The sequence below is a fragment of the Bos indicus genome, chromosome 18 (assembly GCF_029378745.1).
Source record: "Bos indicus isolate NIAB-ARS_2022 breed Sahiwal x Tharparkar chromosome 18, NIAB-ARS_B.indTharparkar_mat_pri_1.0, whole genome shotgun sequence".
NCBI classification, from domain to species: domain Eukaryota; kingdom Metazoa; phylum Chordata; class Mammalia; order Artiodactyla; family Bovidae; genus Bos; species Bos indicus.
Window position 1 is genome coordinate 48,715,199 of NC_091777.1, and position 23,254 is coordinate 48,738,452.

Genomic DNA, 23,254 nt, shown 5'->3' on the forward strand with positions numbered 1-23,254 from the left:
TCCTCTGTCCATGGAATTCTCCAGGCAAGAATACTGGAGTGGGTTGCCATGATCTTTTCCAGGGGCTCTTCCCAACCCAGGGATCGAACCCGTGTTTCTTATGTCTCCTGCATAGGCAGGTGGGTTCTTTACCACTAAGAAATGATATATCCTATAAAGAAAAAATAAAGTGAAGATGGGGGATACAGACAGTTATTGCCTTGGTGGTCAGGGAGGCCCCATGGAGGAGGCTGGCATTTAAATAGCCCTGAAGGTGAGGGAGTCCTGGGGATGTCTGTAGGAAGAGCATTCCAGGTAAAAAGGACAGTCGTGCAAGGCCCTGAGGGAGGAGCATGTCTGGTAAATCTGAGGGATGTCAAGGGAGCTGGAGAGGGGGAGGAGCAAGAGCAGGAGGGTGCTTAGGAGATAGAAAGGTGAAAGAAGGGGTAAAGGTGACAGGGAAGATCTCTGGGACCTTGCAAGCCATTGCATGGACTTTGCTGTTCACCCTGAGTGACATGAAGCTACAGGAAGTCTCCAACATGGCAGCTTGGAGCTTCTATGTCACAGCAGATGTGACCTGACTCAGTTATTCACAGGTTCCCTTTGGCTGCCTGTGGGGACAGATCCTGGTGGGCTGGTGGAGGCGGCAGGGGGGAGGCTTGGAGACAGGGAGGAGGCTGCTAGAATGGTCCAGGGGAGACAGTGGTGCACAGGACCAGGGTGAGAGGACCAGAGGCCAGGAGAAGTGGGCAAGATAATGGTCGAGTTCAATTTAGGTATGAAAGTGAAAGTCTCAGCTGCTTAGTTGTAAAGTCATTATCCCACCTTCTTTATCCTAAGAGGTGGTGGTGGTTTAGTCACTGAGTTGTGTCTAACTCTTTGTGACCCAATGGACTGTAGCCCACCAGGCTCCTCTGTCCATGGGATTTCCCAGGCAAGAATACTGAAGTGGGTTGCCATTCCCTTCTCCAGGGGATCTTCCTGACCCAGGATCAAACCCAGTCTCCCAAATTGCAGGCAGATTCTTTACCATCTAAAGCACCAGGGAAGCTCAATTTAAATAAGGAGTACACCATAAAAAGAGTCAAGGTTATAACTCCATGGCTTTGGTCTGAACAATTTTTAATATTAAGATCAATAACTGCTGCCCCCTCCTCACCCAGTACCCAGCCATGGAGTAGACAGGACTATGGAGGAACCAGATTAAGGGTAGACTTCCCCCTAAGAATCAGGTTCTGGCTCTTTTTCTCCTCCGAGTCTCTACTTCCAGTCTATTCTCACTCCCAGTAGAACTATCTAGAAACTACTGGAGATCAGGACAGAGTTGGGAAGAGAGTAAACCTGGAAAAATAATATGAACAACAGCTACAAAAGCAAGAGCAGTAATAACTAGTAACAGGTTAAGTGGTTAAAAGCATGGACTTTGGAATCATCTGAATTTGAGTCCTGGCACCACTGTGCAACTCACTCTGTGATTCATCCTTTCTGCACCTCAGTTTTCTCTTCCATAAAATGGAGATAAAATACCTAGCCTAGTACCACATATGAAATGCACTAGGTGGCATACGATATCTTAGTTTCCAAATTAGAGATTAGACAAGTGTTCCCTCCAGTAGAAGGGTGGAGGCTTAACCACTGGACAGCCAGGGAAGTCTCTCTGTTAGTCATTTTTAATTGAGTACCCCTTAGATGTTTGTTAAGCACTTACATACAGGACTAATCCTCACAAACAACTGTAAGAGATAAGCGTTATTACACTTATTACACAGATGTCAAGCAACTTAGCAGGAACACAACGATGGTGAATGGTGGAATCAAATACCTAACCTTTGCCTGCGGACCAAATTGCACTGGTAGAGTGCAGTCTCTTAATCACCATTGTATATTGCCCTTGCTCCCTCTCTGAAAGGCTTAGGGAGGCAGAGGGGTGAAGGTGCAACGGGCGCACTGTGATCGATGAAGACTAACTCGGCTGTGTGTGTGCGTAACTGGGATTCCTGGTCCCTGACAGAATTCCAGCTCTAAATAGGAAAGGAGGAAACGGGTTTCTGGACTTAGAGTGGAGTTGGGAGAACAATATTTGGTATGGGATGCTTTAAGAGCAGAGGGCATTTGGGGGAGTTGGAGGAAAAGCTGCTTCTATGTCGCAGCACGAGCGACACCGCTGGTCTGTCGCGACAGCCGGGATCCAAAACGTCTGCTCTGGATTTTTACAAAGCCAGGTGGGTTTTCCAGCACCCTGACTGGTTACCCGAAAGGACGCGCTCTAGTATTCGGCTAAGGCGGCGAACTTGAGGGAGGATTCTACCTCCTTCTACACCAATTGGAATGACGAAGGCCCTTAGCGAGAAGAGGCTGATTGGTCAGTTAAAGGGGCCGCGCGCACGCCGCTCCTGGGGCGGAGCCTCCCACCGACCGGCAGGGGGCGCGCGCCTGAAGAAGAGGCGACACTCTCATGGAGGGGGCGGAGGCCGAGGAGCAGGAGTGGGCCGCAGTGGCCCAGGACCTGCTGGCCCTGGGGTAAGAGGAGCCGGGTGTGGCTGGGGGTGCAGGAAGGGGCAGGTCTTCCCTCAGAAATTCCTATTAACCTCTCCCACCCCCTCCCGCTCTCTCGACCGCGCCGCAGGTATGAGGGTTGCCCGGGGGCAGCGTCGCCGGGCACCTCGTGCCCAGACTTCAGGGCGCTGTGCGCGCGGCTGGCGGCGGAGCTGGCGACTCTGGGTGCTCTGGAGCGGGAGCGAGAGGAGGGCACGGAGGCGTTGAGCGCCGGCGACGGTACGCATGGAGGGAGGTCGGGAGGTTTGGAGCTTTGGGTGCCGCCGCCACGCCCTGACCATCTCCCGCCTCCAGTAGGTCCCGGCGCTGAGGAGGAATTCCTGCGGCAGTTGGCCGGCCTGTTGCGGGAGTTGCACTGTCCGGACCGCGAGCTCTGCGGCGGGGACTGCGCGGCCTCACTGCGGGAGCCCGACGCGCGCCTGCGCCTGCTGCGTGAGCTGGGGGGCGGGGGGCCGGCCGGGAGGCGGAAGTGGGCGAGGCCACAGTCTCGAGGGGGGCGGGCTCCGTACGTTGAGGTGGAGCCAGGATTCCCCCCGCCTCCGGGGGGCGTGGTCATAACTTTGAGGCGTTCGAGCCGGGCGGGAGGCGGGTGGAGTAGAACACTGGGGCGGGCTAAGGGCTCTGAGGTGGGCGGGGTTAGGATTCTGATAGAGGTTCTTGAAGCTCAGGTAGATCGAGTAACACGGAGTCAGACAGGGTGGTTCCGAAGTGAGCAGGGTTTGAATTCTGCAGCAGCTGCTGCTGCTAAGTCGCTTCAGTCGTGTCCGACTCTGTGCGACTCCATTGAATTCTGCAGAAAGAGCTAGGTCTCGAAGTGGGTGGAGCTTATCCTGGTGGTGGAGTCAGGGCTCTAGGTGGGTGGAACTAGGAGGCGTAAGTTTCGAAGCCGCTTGAACTTTTCGACCCCGGTAGCGGGGGTGGCGGCCCTCCTTGATTGTACTGCTCCTTTTCCCTACTTTTAGGCTTTCTTTGCTCCGAGGTCCAGGCCGCCCGCCTCCTCCGCCTGCGCTCCCGTCTGGATCCCAACCCCGAGCCATCCTGTGGGGAGGCGGCAGAGGAGGGATCTGGCATGGTCCAGGAACTGATCCTTACTCTCCAAGCCCTGGGGCTGCCCAGACCCACGCGGGGGACCCCAGCCTGTCAGCTGCTTCAGGACTTGCATGCCAAGGTAGCCAGAATCCCCTCCACACCAGGGCCACCCCACCTTCCTCGTAGGGGGAGAGCCCCCTCTCCAAGAGGCTCCAGGAGGAGTGCCACCGCCTCCGATGTCTTCATCAGCAGAATTGTGACTGCCATTCTTGGTTCTATGGCCGGGGTCCTCAGGGTCATAGGGAACTGGGGTTCACGGAGGAGTCTATCCGATTTCAGCGAAGTTAACTCTAGCTTCCTCCTTCTCTCATCAGATCTCCGCGCTGCTGCCTTCCCTGCCCCCAGAGTCCCTGCAGCCCCTCCTCAACCACCCACTGGACGCACCCAGATGGGTAAGGTTGTGTATGGCTGTAAGTGAACAGTGTTCTCATCCAGAGATGGGAATGAGGGCGACCCCTGGCGTGACTGAGACCTTTTCCCCCAGGAAGCGTTGGCGTCTCTGTCCCAAAGCCTGCGGGATCAGTACAGCTGCCGCCGCTGCCTCCTCCTTAAGCGCCTTGACCTCACCACATCTGCTTTCCACTGGAGTGATCGGGCTGAGGTGTGGGCAGAAGACCTAGGCGGGAGCAGTTGTGGGAGCTGCGGCTGCAGCGGGGAGGAAGGGAGGGCCAGGAATACGACCCTCTTGCTGATTCTGAGACCTAGGTCATTTTAGAATCCTGTGAGGTTGGGGATGTGGAATCTCTGGGCCCCCAGGGCATTCTAGGATTTCCTGGTCTGAGCAGGAAGAGTATTTAGAGCAATACTCCTTATTAAAAGATGTGAGGGCCCTCCCTGGCAGCCCAGTGGTTAAGACTCTACGCTTCCCTTGCAGAGGGCAGGGGTTTAATCCCTGGTTGGGGAGCTAGAATCCCTCGTGCTGCATGCTGCGTGGCATGCCTCCTTCCAAAAAAAACATACATAAAAGATGGGGGAAGCACACAACATTGTAAGTCAACTATACTTTGATAAACAAAAATCGTAATGAAATATTAAAGAAAAAAAGATGTGGGCCTGAGTAGGGAAGAGAGATGCTTTCAAGATTACAGGTCCCATCTGATGAGGGCTCATGGGCATGTTTTCCCACTACCTCGTAGGCCCAAGGAGAGGCCATGAAGGCAGTGCTGATCCCAATTCGAGAGGCTCTGACCTCAGAATCAGACATCTCCATCGCACACGTCCTGGCTGCCCGAGCCGATCTGTCTCGCCTTGTCCCAGCCACTAGCAAGACTGCCCGCCAAGGGACTTGCTGTGCTATCAACAAGGTGAGCACCTGGGGATGGGGAAGGGCGCTAAACACCCTTGGCCTTCAAACTGGCCTTTCAGCCGCCTCTGCCCTGGACGAGCTTGTCCTCTCCAGCCTGGGCTGCTGCTCTGGCCTTCTCCTTAGGTTCCTGGCCTCTGGACTCACCACCTCTATCCTTCCCTCTCCACATGGCATTTAGAAGGAAATTTCCAACTCAAAAATCTGACCATGTCCTTCCCCAGCTCAAAACTCTTCTATGGCTCCCCAGTGCCTTCAAAACAAAGTCCATCTGTTTACTGAGTCCTTGCCCACCTCTCCTGCTTTGGCTTAAAATCCTCCCCTATCACTGCAGTCTGTTGTTTTGGGTTTTAACCATTTTTAAAAGCAAAACTACCCTCTGTTCAAATGATTAGTCTCAAATTTAGCCTCATAGATCTCTGTTTAAACAGTCTTATATGACCTGGGCATCCTAGCTGGCGCTAGTGGTAAAGAACCTGCCTGCCAATGCAGGAGACATAAGAGACACAGGTTCAGTTCCTGGGTCAGGAAGATCTCCTGGAGGAGTGCATGGCAACCCACTCCAGTATTCTTGCCTGGAGAATTCCATGGGCAGAGGAGCCTGGCGGGCTACAGTCCACGGGGTCACAGAATCAGACCTGACTGAAACGACTGAGCACACATATGATTCTTAGGGCATAAAATCTAGCACAGCAAAAAGTGAAGCAAAATTTTAAGTGAGGGAAAAAAACCAAAACACTGATTTGCTGGAAATGTTATACAAAGCCCAACTATGAAACAGACAAAAGGCGGAGTGCCCTCATTCATATTGCTGGGGATGTGGACCTCTATCATCACCCTCCCCTGTATTCCCCTTCTGCTGAAGCCCCTTGACTGAAAGCTCCAGGACTGTTTCTCCCACCATGCAGTCCCCACCACTGTACCACGCAGCATGCAGGATCTTGGTTCTCCGACCAGGGGTTGAACTTGTGCCCCCTTCATTGGGAGTGTGGAGTCTTAACTACTGGACTACCAGGGAAGTCCCAAAATCTGCCCTTCCCTTCCTGTTCTCTTGGGTCTCTGGTCCCCTTGTCCAAGATATTTTTCTTCTCTCAAACTCAAGTCTAATCATCTCTCAGGTGCTTATGGGCAGCGTTCCAGACCGGGGGGGCCGCCCAAATGAGCTGGAGGCTCCCATGCCCAGCTGGCAGAGCAGAAGAGAGGACGGAGGTGGGCGGAAGGCAGGCCGCCAGTGCTGGGGCCGGAAGAAGAAGAAGAAGTAAAGGGGACTGATGATTGCGGGGAGGGTTCCTTCATGCGATGCTAATCTCTGAGGAGTCACTCTGAGGGTTTCTCTTGGCACCTGGCATCCCAGCCCCATATCCCGTTCCTGAGGCCCCAAAGTCCTCCCCGCATCTGCCATTCAACACCAAGGACCGTGTTCTCTGGAAAATAAATGTGATTTATTACAGCCCTAGGACCTGTCTCTGTGGGGGCCAGGGCAGGGGTGCTCAGGTTTGAGGTGAGATTGTCCCCTGGGTCTGAACAGGCAGGCCCCTGCTGCTCTGACCCTTCACGTCCCGTTCTCTTCAGCAACAACCTTTGCTCCTGTGGGCATGGGGCAGGAGATAGGCAGGCATTGGACAAACATCCGTCAGTAAGCACTGTGTGCCAGCCCTGTTCTAGGCATTGGGGATACAGATAATAAAACTCCCTGGTCTCCTGGGGCTACCTTTCAGGTGAGGGAGGGCAGACAAGAAAGTTTAGTTTGTCAGATGAGGAAAGGGCTTTGGAGAGAAATAAAGCAGGCAGGAAGCCAGGATCGGGGGACTATGGGGGGATTGCAGCTTTGTGTGATCCGGGGAGGCCTCACTAAGGTGATACTTGAGCTAAACCCCAGAAAGGGAGCCACGTGGACCCCCTTCCCGGCAGAGTGTCCTGTGCAAAGGTCCTGAGCTAGGAGTGTTTGGGGGCATGATCAGGGACCACTGGGGCCAGTGTAGCTGAAGCAGGATGAATGACGGGGTGAGTGCCGGGAGGGGAGGCTGGAGAGGTGACAGGCAGACCATGTGGGGTGGGGCGCAGTGAGGATTCTGGTTTCCCTGAGTGAGATGGAGCCACAGGAGGGCTCTGAGCAGAGGAGGGGTTTGATCTGACTTGGGTTTCAGAGGTTCCCTCCCTGTTCCACCCTTTCTCTGGCCTTCTCTCCCATCTGAGTTTGGAGCTCTACCCCCTGTCCCCTCCGGCTCCTGACCCATACTGACATCAGTGCAGTATATTGGTCAGTAGCTTCCATGTGAGAGGCAGACAAACTGGGTATGAGTCCTGACTCTTAACACTCAGGAGTTCTGCCCCCTTTGGTGAGCAGTTTGACCTCACTGAGCCTGTTTCTTCATCTGTAAAATGGGAATTTAAGGACTTGGCAAGATGATGATGTGGTTTAGTCACTCAGTCATGTCCAACTCTTTGTGACCCCATGGACTATAACCTGCCAAGCTTTCCTGTCTGTGGAATTCTCCAGGCAAGAATACTGGAGTGGGTTGCCATTCCCTTCATCCAGGGGATCTTCCCAACCCAGGGATCCAACCTGAGTCTCCTGCATTGGCAGGTAGATTCTTGACCACTGAGCCACCTGGGCTAGGTCTAAACGTATCCAACACAGAGCTGCACAGATATCACATGCAAGAGAAGGGAATACGATTAACAGCCACTCTGATGCAAAAGAAGAAAATAACTTTCTTTTGGGGTAAGAGATGACAGAAGCTTCAACAAAGGCAGTGTGGATGGGAAGGAAACGGAAGAAGAGGACTTGAGACTGACTCTGGAGGATGAAGTTGGGGACGAGACGAGACCAAGGCAACATCTAAGAGTTCAGCTTGGAGGACTCGGTGGGTGGTGAGGCCTTCGCTGGCAGAGGGACCTGGAAGGAGGAAGACATGGGGTGACGTGGGGAGTGTACAGTGTTCAGGTTCACTGCGGGGAGAGCCTCTCCCCAACGTGTCAAAGCAAAGTTTCCTTAGCTCATTCTGAGAGGTCACCCTTTTGATGAGTGGAATTTACTCCAATATTTATTAATAGTATCTGATCTATTTGGCCTTATTCTTGACATCTTATAGTTTTCTTTCTGTTTTTATTCCTAAACTCACTTTTTCTTTTGTACTAGGGGTTACCCCTTCCCCTCCCTGCCAACATACTGAAATTGCTGTCAACATTAAATATTAACCCATATCTACACCCTCCTGCCCAAGCACTTGAGGAGTTTTGCCGCGTTTCACTTTTCCTTTGCTTCCCCATGTCTATCTGGGTTCCTCCAGGCAACCAGGCTGGTCTCCCCGTATCCAGTTGGGGGTAGGGGGCAGTTCCTCCTCACCGTCTCTGATTCCCAGGAGGGGTGTGGGGACTCTGTCTGGGTCCAAGCATGGCGAACGTGGCACCCAGTCTCAGGTTCCAGGGATAGCGTGTAGGAGAGATTGTCCTCGGAGCCTGTGTGCAGGGGCGCAGGTGGGAGGGACGTAGGTATGATGGGAAAGGCCTCATGACCTCGGAATGAATCCCCATCCGTCCACCAGGCCCCCCTTCCCAGGACTGCCACACCCTGGGTCTTACCACAGCTGGCCTGGGGAACTGGAGTGGGTGGGACAGGGGCTTCTGGGGGACTCGCATCGCCCTTGGCCCCTGGCCTCTTCTTACACTCCACCTTCACTTGGTCTCTGCAGTGTCTGTGGCAACACAGCCCACAGTCTGGGGGAAATTGAGAGGTTAGTGCCCGAGGCCCAGTCCACGTCCCCCATTCTTCCAGCTTGGAGGTCCTAGATCCCCTTTCTCTACTGATGCTCCACTCACCCCGACAGCGGTAGCCTTGCTTGGTGACACCCCAAAGCTGGGAAGAGAGAGCAGAACAGGTTACCTAGGCTAGGAGAGGGAGAGCTGTGATTGGGGTAGGGACAGGGGCTGTCTGCAGGACACCATCCAGGTTTTGGAAGAGCCCAAGGCTAGAGGCCTATGTGGAGTCTGGGAGACTCAAGGAATTTGGAGATTTGTCTCAAGTTTGGAGAGTCACCTATGATATGAGAATCGGACAAAATCCAGAGTTAATAAAACATACACTCTATGGGCAAGGGTTGCGTCTGTTCTGTTTCCGCCTGTCCCCCTCCACCCCCGCCCACAGCCTATAACTGCGCCTAGCGCCCTGGAGGTGCTCAGTGTCTATTCAGTGAATTAAAAAAGTGAATTTGGAAAGCAATCCAAGGTTTGCAAATCGGTCTGGGTTTGGGAGTGAGAGACCTGTCCGTTCCACAGATTGGAGGACAGAGTTCCAAATCCAACTGGTTTTGGAAATTGTACAGAGTTTGAATCATCCAGGGCCTAGAGACTTGGGAGCCTGATTCAGTTTGCAGATAACCTACCCATTCAGTCCAGTGCATGGATGCTCAGTTGTATCTGACTCTTTTCGACCCCATGGACGGTAGCCCGCCAGACTTCTTTGTCTGTGGGATTTCCCAGGCAAGAATACTGGAGTGGGTTGCCATTTCCTCCTCCAGGGGATCTTCCCAACCCAGGGATCGACCTAGTGTCTCTGGTGACTCCTGCATTGGCAGGCGGATTCTTTACCACTGTGCCACCTGGAAAGCCCTTATTATCCAGGGTTTGGCAATTATCCAGGATGGAGACTGGGATTTGGGCATTGTCTAGACTTCAGCATTATCCAGGGTGTAGGGAACAGCCATTATTTAGGGTTTCTGTGAAGTGTTTGTTGTTGAGTCGCTCAGTTGTTTCTGACTTTGTGACCCCATGAACTGAACCACGCCAGGCTTCCCTGTGAAGTATGGGGACTATTTGAGGCTGGAGGATTTTCCTGAATATGGGCATTATCTGGGGCTTGGGGATTGTGAGCGCCACAGGGAAGGGTTGGCTTTCCCAGCCCAGGCTGTGAAGAGTTAGGGTGCTCCAGGAGGGGTCCCTCAGGGTGATGGTGGGCAGAATGCTCACGAAGCCACTGCAGCTGTTACAGAAGGTGGGCTTGCGGAAGGTGACCTCCTGGAAGGTGTGCAGGAAGGCCAGGCCCAGCTTGGAGCAAATGGCACTGGCCCGGAGCAGGTATCCTGTCAGCTCCTCACGGCTGAAGGAGCCGCTCCTGGGGGAGAGACTGCACTTTAGCAGGCCTGGCCCTGTTCTCCCAGACCCAGGAGCCCTGGCTACCCCATGTCCTCATCTTAAGGGAACCCAGGAGTCGGGAGGACCTACCCCTGGCAGGGGGGTGGGTGAAGCCCATGGCAGGCGAAGGGGAAGTTGCCTGAGAGTCGCTCAAAGTCCTCCTGAGAGATAGTGCCGCGGCCGTCAGGGTCATAGTTCTTGAACACAGACTTGGGAGGAGCATGGGAAGGGGAGAGTAAGGTCAGATTAGGGTCCCCACCATTATCTTATTTTTTTAATCTTCTGTCCACACCCCATGGCATGTCAATCTTAGTTCCTTGACCAGGGGTTGAACCCACGCCCTCTGCATTGGCAGTGTGGAGTTGTGACCTCTGGACCACCGGGAAAGTGCCCGGGGTCCCCACAGTCTTAGATCCCTCCTCCGGCTCAGGGCACCTCCTCACCTCCACCAGCTGCTCCACGTGCCGACCCAGAGTGACCGTGTCAGGCTTAGGTGTCACACCAGGGGCCCACTCCACCACCAGGGGCGCCTTGAAGGGCGAGGGTGGCTGGGGCAGGGACAGAGGGGCACAGTTAGTCAGGGCAGAGGCTTGGGCTGGAGGTCAGAGGTCAGGGCTGGGGTCTCACCAGACTCTTGGGACAGCGGGGCTCCCGGGCGTAGGAAAGCTCATAGATCTCGTCCTCCGTGTAGAAGAGATCCAGGGAAAGCTGGGGATGGGCAGGATGTTAAGGACCATTCTTGTCTCCATCCTCCCCCTGCAAGCTAGGACTGCCCAGACCCCCAGTCTCCTCCTCTTTCCAAAACCCCTCTCTCCATGGTCCTCTCTCCCACTGAGCCCCCATTCACTCTCCATACCGCCGGCCTCCTAGTCCAGAAACACCATCTTCTCATTGAGGTGTTTTTTGTGTGTTGGTTTTTTTTGATCCTATTTAGAAGTGCAAACCTCTATCACTTTCCATTATCTGTTTCTGCTGTAATTTTCTCTATAGCACCTATTTTCTAGAAGACCATACGATTTACTTATTTACTTTTTTCACTGGCTCTCTCCCCCACAAGGAAGTCAGCCCCACAAGACAGCAATTTTTTTTTTCCTGATGTGCACACTGCTGTGAGCCTAAGTGCCTAAAGTAATGCCTGGCTCACAGCCGGTGCGCAATAAATATTTGGGCTGATGGCCTCAGAGCCAGCAAAGCATGGCAGCTTAGGCACCAATCATCAGAGGGCAGGACCAGCTTCAGAGGCAGGCCCCACACATAGAAGGGCCTTTGGTTCATTTAAGGCCCTGCTGTCACCCTCTTGAAATTCTCAAAAATTTCAAACAAGGAGCCCCACATCTTCAATTTCCTGGTGGTCCTGACTTAGGATCTGAAAGTCAACTTTTCAGTCTTTGACTACATGGTCCTCGAAATCCCAGTCTCTGTCAATTTATTGCTCTTTAGAAAGAAATCCTCTATCTTCCTATCTATCTATGTAAAATAAAATATAGCCAGGACTGCACATTTGCAGTCTTGGGACATAGTGTGATGGTTAACATATGTTAACACTCATGTTCTGAAGCTGGCCTGCTGTGGGACAGGGGGCAAATGACCTCACCTCTGTGGGCCTCAGTTTCCCAGTCTGTAAATGGGCAAATAAGGGTCCCTTCCTTGTAGGCGTGTGAGGATGGAATGAAGTGCTCTGTTTAACATGGAGACTATTTAACATGGTGTCTGGCACACAGAAAATGATTAATAACATTATCTTTTTGCTTAGATTCCTGAATATGTTATAGCTTGGAATTTTGATCTGTTGGTGTGAGAAGCTCAGAACCTTGAAGTTTAGGAGAACGAAAGCCCAAAGCAATTCTGGAGCTAAGATCAATGGATATTTGAGTTCCTTGGCGAATTGGGGGAAAAACGTATTTTTAAAAATTTATTTATTTGGCTGTGCCAGGTCTTAGTTGTGGCATGTGGGATCTTTAGTTGTGGCGTGCAAACTCTTAGTTGCAGCATATGGGATCTAGTTCCCTGACCAGGGATCGAACCTGAGCCGTCCTGCATTGGGAACTTGGAGTCTTAGCCACTGAACCATCAGGCAAGTCCCTCAAAATACATTACTTATATAGAGCTCATTGTGTTCCAGATACTACTTTAAGTACTCTGTGTGAACTGTATGAGTGATATTTACATGAATTATATTATTGATTCTTTTCAACCACTCTCTGAAGTACATCCTATTAGTATTCCCATTTTGCAGTTAAGGAAACAGGCTGAGGAGTTAAGTGACTTGCCTGAGATCACAGGAAAAAACAAGAACAAAACTTACAAGCTCTGGCTTCAAAACCCATGCATTCCAGGGCTATTCTACTATTCTGTCCTGATCCTCATCCATCAGGACCCTAAATCTCAGGGCCCTACAGGCGCAGTCTCTGGGAGCTCAACTGGGGCAGCTCCGGGCAGCTCACCGTGAGCAGGTGCAGAAGGTCCTCACTGGCATTGCCCGGGGGGTGCTGTTGCTGCAGGGCTGCCAACTCCTGCAGCCGCAGGTAGAGGCTGTTGAGTTTGGGCAGGTGCAGGCGGCCATCAGGCAACCTGTCAGGCTGCGCCTCGTGCAGGGCCACCAGATCCTTGAGGTGCACACCCAGGACAGGCAGCCGGAAGTCCATGCAGCCAGCCCAGGTACGGCGGTAACGGGCGTAGTTGTTGTGGGCTGCCAGGAGCTCTGTCAGCTCCAGCAGGGCCTGTGTGGGAGGGGCATGGAATGGGGGAGGCTGGCATTGTTCCCCCAGCTCCCTGAAGGGGAGTGCCCAGCAGTCTGTGGTGTGGCTTCGGATCCCCAGGGGCCCAGTGGAATTTTGGACCTCTCCCCAAGCCCTTCCTGTCCCACACTGGCTTCAGCACTATCCAGACTGCTCTTTTTCTTGGGTCCCCATCTCAGAAAGGCCCCACTATCTCCCATTCCCCAGCCCAGAGTGATTTTTAAGAAACCCAACTCTGATCATGGGTGCTGTCATCTTTCCTAACTCCCCAGTGCCCTCTAGATAAAGACCAGACACCTTAGCTGGGCTTGCAAAAGACTCAACAGCATCCTCCCTGCCCCCCACCCTGGGGCATCTCTAGCCTAATATCCTGTCACGTCCTGACCTCAGCCACACACCTGACTCATGGATGACGTACTCTCCTTAAGACACTTTCTTAAGGGACACCCCAACCCATGCTCTCCCATGGGTAGCCCAAATGTTGGTATCCTTGGGGACATCATTTCACTCCCCACCTAGACTGCAAGTTCTCTGCTAGCATCTCTCATCTGTCTCCCTCCAGTGCTGCTCAGGACCAGACACTCAGGAGAGAGGTCAGCACCATGGGTGAAGGAGGAGGAAGAGTGACAGGGAGGACAAAGCCTGGGGGGCTGTCGGATTTGGAGGAGCAAGGTCTCCAGGTGGCTCCAGGGCTCCTGGGAAGGGGTGGAGGGGGTTGGGAAAAGTGTGGGGGTTCAGGGTAATTGATCACTGGAACTTTGAGGAGGGCAATAGGAGTTCACCTTGGTGCTGTCAGGGCTCAGGTGGGCGTGGGAGTCCTTGAGTCTGGAGATGGCACTATGACAGAGGCCGCCGGTGACTGCCATCAGCGTGTTGAAATTGTGCAACTGGAGGAGCTTCTAGGGAGGGAAGGTGATGCAGAAGTGGCGGGTACCACATGGAGGACAGGTAAATTGGGGGTTCAAGTGACAGCATCCCCCCAGCTGAGATGAAGTCTTAAGCATGCATGGGGGGTTGCCGTGTAGGCATCAGATAGGTGAGATGTGTCAGGCAGGAGTGGGCCGCAAGCAGGTATGTGGGCATTATCAGGGGGTCATGCAGATGATAGACTAATGTGAAGTCAGATGAAAGTGGGGGGAGTCAGGCGAGTATGGGGAGTTGGACCAGTTTGGGGACTCAACAGGTCTGTGTCAGGTGTGAAGGATTCAGAGAGAGGTTAGGGTGTCAGGCAACTAGGCGGTCTCTGCCCTGGGAGTCAGACAGGTGAGAAGGGGCAAGAAGGCCCGTGCTCTGGGCAGGAGTTAGGGGCCGGGCAGAAGTAAATGGGGCTAGAGTGATACGGAGGGGTCAGGTAGATATGAGAGGCAGGTGCAGGGTCAGCCAGTCACCAGGAACAATAGCCTCACCCTCCCCTTTTTCAAGTTTAAGAGCGGAGGTCGCTGGGGGGAGAAGGTGGGGCCAGGGAAGAGTAAGATGCTCAGACTGAGGAGACCGCAGGTAGAGGCCAGAACCTCTAAGTCTAGTGGGCCAAGGAGGGGAAGCAAGGCGAGGAAAGACGCCAGAGGAAGGGCGTGGTCTGCGAGGAAGTACGCAAGGGGGCGTGGCCACGCTGGGGGAAGGAGGGCTTCCCTTTTCTCCAGAAGGGAGGGAACCTAGGAGGAGGGGGGAGGGGAGAAAGGGGGTAGGGGGAGGAGGGAACGGCGGGGCCTAGGGAGACCTCAAGTGGTGGGGCCGGATGCTGTCACTGTCCTGAAGGGGCAGCTGGGGCCTAGGGACCGGGGCAGGGGATGACGCAAAGGTGGAGGCACGAAAGAGCCTCCTCTTCCGTTGCTCTGGCGACAGAATATTTGGGCATAGGGCTTGGGTGTCGTCACCTGCCACCTCTGGGACCAAGGAGTGGGGCCATGGCGGGTTTGCGTGGTGAAATCAAGGCCAGAGAAGAAGTGCCATCACAGTCCTGAGTTAGAATGATGGGACTGAGGCCTCTGGGGCATGGCCAGGGTGGGACGAGATGCGGCAGGGCGGGGCCAGGAGATGGTGACGTCACAGCCCGAGAGCCCCGCGGGGCAGGTGTTCAGAAGGCGGGCCTCACCTGTGCCACTTGGATGAACTTGTCCAGCACCTGTGCTCGCTGTGCAGGCCCGGGACGGCTCAGCACCATGACCTGCACCCAGCGGGACACGCTGTTGCTGAGACCTACAGATCCCTCCAGGGTCGGGCAGCCCCGCACAGAGCCCTGCAAAACGTAGTCCCGCAGGTCCTGGGGCTGGGGGAGAGGTGGGCGTCAGGGTGGGCCCTGGAAACCTCAGGCCCTAACCCTCACACTCCCATCCCCCAAGCAGTCACGACCTCCGATGTCCTAGCCAGGCCATCACATGTCCCTGACGTCACCATGGCCCCCTTTCATCTGAGGAGAAACGTTTAAAGAAAGCTGGGCACTATTCTGAGCCCTTTGTCACAACCTTACAGCAAGTTGATGAATAGAATACTATATGATTCCCATTTTACAGATGAGGTCATTGAGGCACAGAGAGGCTAAGTAATTTGCCCTGGGTCACACAGGCCCAAGTCACAGTGGGAACTCAGTCTATTGCCCTTAACAGTATACCTGACTTGTGTACAGAAGAGGATACAGAACTAACTGCTATTTGTTCTGCACAAGGGGTCAACATTACATACCCACATCCACTGCAGTGTACGGTCAGGAAATTTTCACATTAAGGAACCAGATCCCCACCTACCCTCAAAATGATGTCAAGATGGCAATAACTAAATACATATATAGTTTGAAAGTGAAGTCGCTCAGTCATGTCCAACTCATAGTTTGAAGCATTTTAAATAATCATTTGAGTAGGTAAAATATGTCAAACTATGCCAATTTCATATGGTTCAACTGTATGGCATTTACTCTGCCTCAGGCACTGATCCTATGAAAATGAGTGTTAGTCGCTCAGTTGTGTCCGACTCTTTGCGACTCCATGGACTGTAGCCCACCAGGCTCCTCTGCCTATGGGATTCTACAGGCAAGAATACTGGATTGTGGTTCCCTTCACCAGGGGAAATTCCCTACCCAGGGATCGAACCCAGGTCTCCTGCATTGCAGGTGGATTCTTTATCATTTGAGCCACCAGGTACCTATGAGACAGGAACTAAGCCCCCCTTTTACAGAAAGCAGGCCAAAGCACAGTGTATTTAAATGCTTCTCAAATAAATGAACAATTAATAAAAATATTTTGAGCACTTACTATGTGCCAGGCACTGTGACAAGCCTTTTAAAAATATTCATTTATTTGGCTGCACTGGTTCTTAGTTGCAGCATGTGAGATCTAGTTTCCTGACCAAGGATCAAACCTGACCCCCCTGAACTGAGAGCAGAGTCTTAGCCACTGGACCACCAGAGAAGTCCCCTGTGATGAGCATTTTTAAATGGACATATTGATTTAATTTCCCCAACGAGCCAATGAAATATTATGACTTCCTTTTTTATACATGAGAAAACTGAGTCCCATAGAGGTTGAGAAACTAATTCAAAGTCACACAAGTAGGAAGGGGCTGATGGGATTTGAACCCTGGGGGCTCCGTATTGAGCCAGCTTAACTCATTTTCCGGTACCTGCTAGCACCCAAGTTTGACAGTTTGGGTCCTCTCAGTCCTTCCTGGCCCCAGCCAGGCCCTGCTCCACCCTAAGCCATCCCTAGCTGGGAGAAGAGGGGTCCTTACTGTGATAGCCTGGAAGGACCGGAACTCCAGGTAAGTGAGGTGCTCTGCCAGCTCCCCAGTCTCCAGATGGTCGAAAAGCAAGGACACTTTGCGCTTCTTGCCCAGGCCTGGGCTGCTCATGGGATGTGGGGGGCCTGGGCCACCCGGGCTAAGCCTGGGGGTAAAGAGAGGCAGCGTATTAGAGGGACTCAGGGTGGGAGGTGTTGGGGTGTGGGTGGGGAGGGAAAGGGGCTGACTCACCGACTGGAGAAGTCTCCTAGGCTCTGCTGGACTGAGTTACCCTCCTGCTCCACAGTGGCCCAGAAGCGGCCTATAACCTCTTCTAACTGGGGGTCCTGGTGCATTGTCTCAGGGTGTTGGGTCAACCAGTACCTGCGGGGTGGTTTAGAGGCGGTGGGATGGAGCTGGGGGGAGGGACGCAGGTCTCTGAAAGCGGTCTCAGGCTGAGGGATCTCTAGGTGCTGGGCTTGGGGTGGTGACTCTAAATATGTACAGGGGGGTCTCTGGAAGGCCAGGGTTCAGAGAGGCACCAGGCTGGGAGGAGCTCTGGAAGTAGGACTGGGGGCCTCTTAGTACAGGCTGAGGGATCTATGGAGGATAGACTGGGCAATCTCTGGGAAGTGGTTAGGAAGCAAAATAGTCAGGGTGGGTCTCAGGGACTAGGTTGGGGCTTATGGGATGAGATTTTGGGGTAACAGGGTGAGCAGAGTCTTAGAAGCTAGGTGAGTATATGGGAGGTTTTAGGAATTTCAGGAATCTGAGCTGGAGGTCTTGGGGTACCAGATGGGAAAGGGTCCATAGGATCTGGTCAGGGGTCTCTAAGAGGTGAGGGTTCTCAGGAGAACTGGGAGGTTTTAGGAAAGAAGCCATGGGCTTCTCAGAAGTGGGATGTAGGGGAGTAGGACTGCATAGTCTCTGGGAAGTGTTTTTTTTGGGGGGGGTGGCAGCAGGGTGAAGATCCTGGGTCATCATGGGCGTAGAGTCTTGGCCCAGGCCTACCTGACCAGGTGACAGATCTGCAGCCGTCTCAGCTCCTGCGTGCTCCCTGTGGCCTCCTGGTACTTGAGTTCCGGTCAAGGCTCGGTCATCCAGCATCTCACACCTGACTGCTCACCCCGTCCCCACAGGTTCTCACGTCTCTGTCCTCCGCCCTCTACCCACTGCTTATGGCCCCAGGAGGATATAAGGTCAGCAGGCGGGCAGCAAAGTGGGCAGAAGGCAGCACCCAGCTGTGCATGGCAAGTACCATGTTGAGAACGTGGTCCCCGCGGCGCAGGCTGCCAGCTGAGTCTGCAGGCAGGAGAAGGGGACTCTGGGTCAGAATGGCCCCTGTTGGACAGCCTGGTTCAAACCCCAGTTCTACCAGTGACTCGTGTGTGAGCTCGGGCACACAACCTGGCCTCCTTGTGCTCCAGTTTCCTCATCTGGACTGTGCATGGACCAACATTGTGCCTGGCAAGTCATGCTGAAGATGGAAATAAGAGTCAGAACCCCACCCCACCCCTGCCCGCCAACCTGCCGCCCCATCCATGCAGGTCAGGAAAACGAAACACAGGTATCTCTTGTGTTCCTACTATAGTGATTGAGATTCATTCCACATACTCCTGCTTCTGTTTCTATACCCCTCAAACTGAGCCCGGAGAGAGGTGGGTGCTTGGCCCAAGCTCAGACTTGGGGGAGGCTGGCCAGGGAAGGGGAAGACTCACCAAAGGACTGAATGCATTTCTCCAGCAGCTCATCTTCACTGCAGCCACCCTCGTTCAGCATGCCCAGAGCCATGGAAGCCATGACCTTGCTGATTTCCCGGGGGCTGGGGCATGTCTTGTGGCGGCGGGCCTGTCGGGGCCGGCCCCGCCCCCCTGTCTTGACTGGGCATTCCTGGTGGGACTTCCTGTGGGAACATCCCCTGGGGATTCATGGGAGCCCCTTCCTTTAGACAGACCCCTAGCATTCTTCTTGTCCCCAAAGCCCCAAGGCATCCTGGGAGAAGCTTCCTAAAGGAAAGGGGCTGGCATTAGTCCTGACCTACATTGGATCCATAGGAGAAAACCCCAGTAGTCCAGATCATGGGAGCCATCTCCTACAGGTAAACTCCAAAGGAACCAGGGGGAAAACCCCTAAGGCTACCCTGATTGCCCCCCGAGGGAATCATGGGAGAAGACCTCCCAAGGACTAGTAAGGACCCACCAGGAATCATAAGAACTCTCCACCGGCCACTGCCCCTGAATTCCCCTTGACTATGTGGTCCCAAGACCTCATGGAAGAGACTTCCTGTTGGCAGACGGGTTACTCCAGACCTCCCAGAGAATCATGGAGAGAAGACCCCCAGAACTATTCTTGTCCTCCCTAGGGGGAATCATGGAAGGTTCTGCCTTCAGGGCCGCTCCTCAGAGTTCCTCTTTGCAGGGCTTCCCTGTTGGCTCAATGGATAAGAATCCACCTGCCAATGCAGGGGACTTGAGTTTGATCCCTAGACTGGGAAGATTCCACATGCCATGGAGCAACTAAGCATGCACTGAGCCCATGCACAACTACTGAAGCCTGTGTGCCTACAGCCCGTGCTTTGCAACAAGAGAAGCCACTACAATGAGAAGCCCGAGCACCCCAATGAAGAATAGCCCCCTGATCACTGCAACTAGAGAAAGCCAATGCATAAAAGCAATGAAGACCCAGAGCAGCTGAAAAATAAATAAAATTATTGAATTTTAAAAATTGGAAAAAAAAAAAAGACTAGAAAAAAGAATTCCCCTTTGCTTTCCAACACCCACCCCTCCTTCCCTGAGCCCTCAGGAGGGAAGCAGACCCCTGAGATTTCATTTCTCTCTTCTCCCCCTCTCCTTGATCCCCACTAAGATGACAGACCCCTCCCCCAAGCCAGCCTTTCAGCAGGACTGAGTCTCAGCTATGAGCCTGGGTCTCTAGATTTGGAGCCTGGAGAGAAGATACGGGTGCAACGTGGCCTCACCAGGGCTCTTCAGAGCTGGGTGCGGTCCCTCGGGCTGAGGCAGCTTCAAGAAGTTTAAAAATAGCCCTCACTCTGCCCTTCGCCTCTCTGAGGCTCCTGTTCTAGTTGGGGAACGAGGGTAATGGGGAGACAGGGGTGGTGAAGGAAGGAGGGAGCAGAATCCAGGCAGAAAGCCTTGACTTCCACAGGAGTCAGATAAAACTGGGTTGGAAGGACTTCCCTGGTGGACCAGCAGTTGTCTCCATGCTTCCACTGCCAGGGGCACAAGTTCAATCCCTGGTTAGGAAACTCACCTCCTGCTTGCCTCGAGGCCAAAAAAAAAAAAAAAAAAATCCCAAAAAACTGGGTTGGAGAAATTTGTGCTGGCTGTGTAACTTTATGTAAATGACATCATTTCTCTGGACCTCAGTTTCCTCATGTGAAAAATGAGAGTCATCTTGGGACCCTCCCCAGGAATTTATTATGAACATTCAATGTCCTGCTCTTCAAAAGTGCTAAATAAGGGATTAAGTTTGCTGAGACGGTTAAGTGGCCAGGGGTGGGAAAGTTAGATTTGAGATGCAGAGAGAGAATGTGATGGAGCAAACTGAAAGCCAGGCTAGGGGGATGGGGATGAACAGAAATTGGGAAACCCCCATAACAAGGGCACTGCTATGACCCTGGAGCATCCTGAGGGCTCAGTAAATCAGTACTGAATGTTGTCGAGTAACAGCTGGCATTATTGAGCACCCACTGTGTACTGGGCAGAGAGGTAAACACCTATCTATAGATCAGGAATTTTCAAAGGAGGTCCAATCCCAACAGCATTACCTGGGAACTTCACATAAATAGAAATTCTCAGCCCCCACCTCAGATCTACAACATCAGACACCTTGGAGGTGAGCCCAGAAGCCTGTGTTTTAGAAGACCTCGGTGGCTCTGATGTGTGCGCATGCTTGAGAGCCATAGGTCTAGGCTGTACCACTGAGGGCTTATGAGCCAGTCTGAGGAGGGACTATGACTCTGAAGAAGCAACTGAGGCACAGAGGGGGCAAGTCTGTGTGACTAGGGTCACACAGCGAGAGAATGAGGCAGCCAGGTCTCCACCACTAAACTCCTGGATATTATAGGGGAGGGGACCTTTTGCCATCAGAGACAAACCGGGGGAGGAAGGAGAAGCTGCCCAAGCTAGGGATGCAGCCACCATTGCCCCTGTGAGGACAGGAGGGCAAGCTTCTCCAGGTTATAGGAAGCCTTCTCTAGAACCTGCGGGCATAAGCAGCTGCTAGGCCCTTACCTTCCGACTGTCTGCCCCCGTGGGACAGCCAGGAGTTGCTTAGGCAGGGAAGCCGCCTTGCCCCTCGGCACACTCCCCTCCCCTAGGGTAGGGCCCTGCAGGAGTCTGGAGTTTCCAGTCCAGCGGGCAGCCAAGAAAACCCCCGGGAGGACAGAAAAATGAAATGAGCCAGCCTAGAGAGCCAGGATGATTGAGGGGCGTGAAGGGTGCGGGGGAGAACGGGATCAGAGCAGCTCGAATTCCAGCAGAGCACGGATAAGACAGCCGCCCGAGCCAACAGCCCCAGCCTGAGCTTTCTCTGGACACCCCGAAGCATCTTTCTACCTGGCGCCCCCTGCTTCTGCGGCGGCTGCGAAAGTAGCTGGACACCGTGCCCCCCCTCGTCAGAACCTCCCCGACCTTCCCCCTGCAGCCCGAGAGAGACCCAGGGGCTTACGGAGCTCCCGGTCTCCTTGGGGAGGGTCCTCTCACCTCTTGCTGTCTTTCCTGTTCATGCTTCCTGCGGGGGAAGGGGGGTCTTATAAGAGTGAGGCTCAGCTCCTCCCCCCTCACCACAGCTCCATCTTCTTAGCCCCTTGGGAGCTGGGGCCTCCTCGGCGCTTGGGAAGGAAAGAGGAACTGCCCCTCCCCACCCAGCCCCAGGCCAGGGGGAAGGAAGAGGCTGGGGAGAGACCAAAGGTCCCCCCTCCCCCCACTTGGGGATCCCTTCAGGCTGAGGTTTCCGGTGCTGCCGGCCCCCACCCCCAATCACCCGGCGGGCTCTCTCTATCTCCCCCATCTTTCGATCTCCAGACCCGTGATTCTCTGTTCTGTCACTGTCATGCTTCAATAAAAGCCCTTTTTAAAGAAAATGTGCCTAATATGACACATTTATGTACACACACTCAAAAGAAAAGTCTGTATTTCTGTAAGGACATACTTAACGTCTAACAGTGCACAGAAGTTTGACTGGAAAGTCACAAGACATGGTATTTTGTATATTTCTTCTTCTGTTTCTTTTATTTCTAGCTTCGTTTTAATGCCATTTGTGCCCCCAGAAAACATTTTCACTCTATTCCTTTTATTGTAAGAAAACCTCATGTAGCATCTACTGTATGCCTCACACTGTTGGAAGGGCTTATATTAACTCATTCAATTCTCACACAATCTTAAAGACTGTTATTATCAAAACGTTGCAGATGGAAGCTAACCCCCTGGGAGCCCCCACCCTAGCCCACTGCCCCTCTTAGGCAGGGCTGACACATGGTTGGCTTTCATCTGACCTGTTGGATGCGAGTTTGTTTAAATACATAGAAACATGCTCATAGAAACAGACTTTTCTTTTGAGTATGTGTGCTTTTTTTTCGTTTACCTAAATGTGTCATGTTGACATATTTTTAAATGAAAGTACAAAAAAGAGTCAAATCATAAGTGTTTAGGTTGCTGAACGGTGACAAACTGAACACGTCCATGTGACACAAATCAAGGGAGAGCATGTTTCTGTTTCCCATAAGCCCCCTTGTGTTACCAGCAGCCTAATTTCTAGCAAAGTGGTTTTGCCTGGTTTTGAGCTATGTATAAACTGAATCAACTATCTTGTCTGGCTTCCTTCATTTCACCTGGTGTCTTTGTGATTCTTCTGTATTGTATTTAGTTGTAGCTCATTATTTTGGTTGCTGTATAGTCTTCCATCATGTGATTAGTTCATGATCTATCGATTGGTTTTTCTGTCATGGACATTTGAGTTGTTTCCAGTTTGGGGCTGCTGTGAATAATGTTGCTGTGATCATTCTATCCCCTGTCTTTTGGTGAACGAAGCAGTGCGTAGTCCTGTAGTGTAGATACCCGGGAGTAGAGTAGTAGTTGCAGTATGATTCTGCCAAACTTAGTAAGTGAGTCCATTCAACCAAAGCTCTCATATAAGTCTATTTTTAAAAATATTTATTTATTTGGCTGCAGCAGCTCCTAGGTTGAGGCATATGGAGTCTAGTCCCCTGACCAGGGATTGAACCCAGGCCCCTGCATAGGGCGTGCAGAGTTCTAGCTATTGGACTACCAAGGAAGGTCCTAGAAGTCTATTTTTGTTCCTTTCTTTTTTCCACTGAGAGAAGTCACCATGGATTTTTTTTTTTTTTTTTTTCCAGACTGGAACATTTAGACAAGTACAGAGTGCATTCTCTTTAACTTTTCCATTCCACGCCATGTGATACGGTTTCAGACCCTCTCCTCCGTTTTCCTCCTCCAGCATTTTCTCTTCTCTCTCCTCTAATCTCAAGGATGCTCTCCGCGATGTGCTGTTTGTGACTCTCAGCCAATCTCCTCAGCACCTGCTTCACACAAGGTGATGTAACGGCCCTGACTGAACTGAGCTCATAGTGAGAAAGTGTCTCCAGGCCTCCTGGACTCAAAGGAGGATCAAGGAGAGAGATTGGAAAGCTCTGGGCACTGGTATATACGTGTGTCACCCCGCCATGGCCCTCAGGGATGGTTAATACCAGCAATAACACCAGCAA

General features: G+C 52.8%; 2 protein-coding genes across 7 annotated transcripts; one reads left to right on the forward strand and one right to left on the reverse strand.

Moving 5' to 3' along the window:
* The first annotated feature begins 2,388 nt into the window (after positions 1-2,388).
* FAM98C (family with sequence similarity 98 member C) lies at positions 2,389-6,380 on the forward strand. 3 transcript variants are annotated; one of them, XM_070770964.1, is made up of 8 exons: positions 2,389-2,502; positions 2,609-2,757; positions 2,833-2,970; positions 3,501-3,706; positions 3,942-4,019; positions 4,112-4,228; positions 4,764-4,931; positions 6,049-6,380. In XM_070770964.1, the coding sequence occupies exons 1-8, from the start codon at positions 2,438-2,440 to the stop codon at positions 6,190-6,192; spliced, it is 1,065 nt and encodes a 354-aa protein (XP_070627065.1). In that variant the 5' UTR covers positions 2,389-2,437; the 3' UTR covers positions 6,193-6,380. The 3 variants fall into 3 exon arrangements, with proteins under 3 accessions (XP_070627065.1, XP_019834084.2, XP_070627066.1); XM_019978525.2 differs by having other exon boundaries at positions 2,836-2,970; XM_070770965.1 differs by lacking the exon at positions 4,112-4,228.
* On the reverse strand, positions 6,351-21,385 carry RASGRP4 (RAS guanyl releasing protein 4). 4 transcript variants are annotated; one of them, XM_070770956.1, is made up of 18 exons: positions 21,234-21,384; positions 18,228-18,412; positions 17,706-17,811; positions 17,521-17,583; positions 16,762-16,893; positions 16,522-16,675; positions 14,894-15,067; positions 13,584-13,700; positions 12,508-12,783; positions 10,691-10,771; positions 10,507-10,611; positions 10,154-10,272; positions 9,899-10,043; positions 8,753-8,789; positions 8,516-8,650; positions 8,280-8,392; positions 7,730-7,829; positions 6,351-6,517 (listed from the first exon to the last, which is right to left on the reverse strand). In XM_070770956.1, the coding sequence occupies exons 1-17, from the start codon at positions 21,254-21,256 to the stop codon at positions 7,773-7,775; spliced, it is 2,022 nt and encodes a 673-aa protein (XP_070627057.1). In that variant the 5' UTR covers positions 21,257-21,384; the 3' UTR covers positions 6,351-6,517; positions 7,730-7,772. The 4 variants fall into 4 exon arrangements, with proteins under 4 accessions (XP_070627057.1, XP_019834079.2, XP_070627059.1 ...); XM_019978520.2 differs by lacking the exon at positions 6,351-6,517 and having other exon boundaries at positions 7,621-7,829; XM_070770958.1 differs by lacking the exons at positions 6,351-6,517; positions 9,899-10,043; positions 10,154-10,272 and having other exon boundaries at positions 7,621-7,829; positions 21,234-21,385.
* Positions 21,386-23,254: the final 1,869 nt, after the last annotated feature.

Excerpts from the sequence above, each read along its gene's own strand:
- FAM98C (XM_070770964.1), top strand. The coding sequence starts at position 2,438 with ATGGAGGGGGCGGAGGCCGAGGAGCAGGAGTGGGCCGCAGTGGCCCAG. Across the intron at positions 4,020-4,111 it reads CACTGGACGCACCCAGATGG|GAAGCGTTGGCGTCTCTGTC; the intron begins GTAAGGTTGTGT and ends CTTTTCCCCCAG. Across the intron at positions 4,229-4,763 it reads ACTGGAGTGATCGGGCTGAG|GCCCAAGGAGAGGCCATGAA; the intron begins GTGTGGGCAGAA and ends ACTACCTCGTAG.
- RASGRP4 (XM_070770956.1), bottom strand. The coding sequence starts at position 21,256 with ATGAACAGGAAAGACAGCAAGAG. Across the intron at positions 10,772-12,507 it reads ACCTTCTGCACCTGCTCACG|CTTTCCCTGGATCTCTTCTA; the intron begins GTGAGCTGCCCG and ends GCCCATCCCCAG. Across the intron at positions 10,612-10,690 it reads CCCGCTGTCCCAAGAGTCTG|CCACCCTCGCCCTTCAAGGC; the intron begins GTGAGACCCCAG and ends TCCCTGCCCCAG.